Source organism: Pyrus communis, chromosome 13 (genome assembly GCF_963583255.1).
Source record: "Pyrus communis chromosome 13, drPyrComm1.1, whole genome shotgun sequence".
Classification (NCBI taxonomy): Eukaryota; Viridiplantae; Streptophyta; class Magnoliopsida; order Rosales; family Rosaceae; genus Pyrus; species Pyrus communis.
Window position 1 is genome coordinate 4,203,314 of NC_084815.1, and position 2,622 is coordinate 4,205,935.

A 2,622-nucleotide genomic window follows, 5' to 3' on the forward strand; every position below is an offset into this window, starting at 1 on the left:
TTCTTTTCGGATTCTTTTTATGAGGATCTTGGGAATCTTTTAATTATGTCTGTTCATCGTATATCGTATGATTAAAAATTATTTTAAATTAAATATAAATAATAACTCATGAAAATTGATCGTACTATATATGATAAACGGACACGATTTGAGGATGCGAGAGATCCTCCGGGGGATAAAAGAGTTATCGTTCAATTGTGCCAAAGGAAACATAATCGTATTTTACAGTAATCGTTTCTGGTGACTTTTTCTGAGGATAAAGTAGCAGCGGAATTTGAACCCCAAAAAGTTCAAAATTAGGGTTTAACGAGATAGGAGTCGAACTATCAGGACTAGAGCTTTGCAGTGATACCCATTGGGAGGAGGCTCTGAGTTCTGCATTCGCCATTGAGGTTCAATTTCCAAAGCAGGACTCTGGGTAAGTAAATTTTGATCTAACCATCACGCAAAAGAAACGAATTTGAATTTGAAATTCTGTCGAAATTTCCTTTTACTCCCTTTCCTTTTCCTTTTATGCTTTCAAATTGCCTCTTCTGGGTCGTCGTTTCTATGATTTGTGCATAGAAGAAATCAGTTATTTTCGGTTTGTTTGGTTTACCAATTTAGTTCTGTGTTTGGTTACTTGGAAAATCGAGGGAAAATCGAGAGAAAGATGATGACTTTTGGCACTTTGGGTTTTATAATCTTGTTTTCTTTCAGGTTCTGAAATGTGAAACAAATGAACATTTGTTGTTGGGTTATTTGTTTGAAGAAAGTTAATTATTGTTGCAAGAGAATTCCGATTCGATAAGAGGTAATCTCCGTCGGATACCGGTATAGGGGTTTGAGGCTGTGTGGAAATTGATAACAGTGGTAATGCTACTATAGGATCACCTTTTTCGAGTCTGCGGTTTTCGTGTGGTGTTGTTCCTTTCTGTTTAATTGAAATACTGTTGATGTTATCTTTTTGAAGTTGAATGATAAGCATTGTAGATGTCAGTTTAAGGACTGTGAGTAATGCTTTCTTCTTGTTCTTATATGCAGGGGTTTTGATCGTAAAGATAAGTTTAAGGGTAGCGATAACAAGTTGAACTGAGCTACTTTCGAAATATTAACAGAATCCATTTTGGTCCATCTCTGTTTATCAATAATTAAGCTTCTGAAGTTTTTCGTTTTACACCAGAAACATCCAAATAGGAAATTCAGTAGTTCTTTGCAATGAATTCTGTTTTCTCATCTCACTCTCTTTTCGTTCCTTTGCCTAGATGCCAGTTCCTACCTTGTATTCAAACACAACCTCAACATATGGTCATGAACCGTGTTTATCGCTGGAATCATTGTGTCCCTCCTCTTTCTGTTTCATTTCCTTTTATTTCACATCATTCTTTGCATACTCGCCAAACACTTTTTGGTGCCACAGCTCCATCAAATGAAGGCGTAGTCTCTGTAATCAACTTCGATGATTTTGATGAGAAAGACTGGTCCTTTCTTGATTCAGGTGATTTCAGTTCCGACCAAGATTATAACCTTAAGATTGATCGCATTATATCTGCAGGAGAGATTGAAGAAACTTCTAGGGTTATGGTTTCAATTGGTTCTGAAGGATTTGTGGATCGGTTGGTTGAATCATCACCCTGCAGTCTCCTGCTTGTTGTCCATGATTCACTTTTTGTTTTAGCTGGCGTTAAAGAAAAATATGACAAGGTTAAGTGTTGGCAAGGAGAATTGATATATGTACCTGATAAGTGGGCGCCTTTAGATGTTGTGTTCCTTTATTGCCTTCCAGCCATGCCCTTGAAACTTGACGAAGTGTTTAAAACACTTGCAAGGTGTTTTACACAAGGTGATTTTCATAATATCATCCGTTTTTCTTTTTGTTCATGCTTGATATACTACTGCTTCTCAGCCTTGATGAAGTGTCATTAATTGCCATAGACTCGTCCTCGCATGTCATTCAGGGCTCACCCTGAAAATATACATATTTGCCTGTCTGAATCCATAAATTGAGTGTTTCGTGTTAAAATTAGTAAGTAGAAAATATTTTCGAGAGTGATAAATCTAACATTAGCTGTTAAATTCTTTCAAAATATCACTCTTGATTCTGAGTTGTGGCTGTTTGTTGTATAGGTGCGAGACTGGTTATTAGCCATCCCCAAGGAAGAGAAGTTTCGGAGCAGCAACGACGACAGTATCCAGATGTTGTAACTTCTGACCTGCCTGAGAAGAGTACTTTAGAGGAAGCGGCAGCCGAACATTCTTTCGAATTAACCGAATATGTTGATGAACCTTGTTTTTATCTTGCTGTATTAAAGTTTATTGGGGCAAGAAACGCCCCAATAAACTGATGGTTGATTTGAACTTTGACAATTTCATGTGCAAGAAACAGTGGATTCAATTGAAAATTTATAGATTCACACATCGTTTTATTTTTGCAGACTGGTTCTTTTGCCCTACTCCCTGCGTTCTGTTTCTTTTCGGCCATTGAACCCTCGTGCCGTGCTGAGCAAGTTAGGTAGCTTTCGCTTACCTCTGTTCAAAAATTGGACTCTCGTTGAAGGTCATTGAACTTGTTTAGTCCGATATTTTTGAGTAATGCTATTCATAATATATTTTTGTATTACATTTTCATACCACCTTAGACGG

The 2,622-nt window shown here is 37.1% G+C and overlaps 1 protein-coding gene across 1 annotated transcript; it reads left to right on the plus strand.

The window, feature by feature from the left end:
- Positions 1-226: 226 nt before the first annotated feature.
- Positions 227-2,417, plus strand: LOC137713645 (uncharacterized). Its single transcript, XM_068452970.1, has 3 exons — positions 227-418; positions 1,024-1,822; positions 2,107-2,417. The coding sequence occupies exons 2-3, from the start codon at positions 1,198-1,200 to the stop codon at positions 2,322-2,324; spliced, it is 843 nt and encodes a 280-aa protein (XP_068309071.1). The 5' UTR covers positions 227-418; positions 1,024-1,197; the 3' UTR covers positions 2,325-2,417.
- The last annotated feature ends 205 nt before the right edge of the window (positions 2,418-2,622 follow it).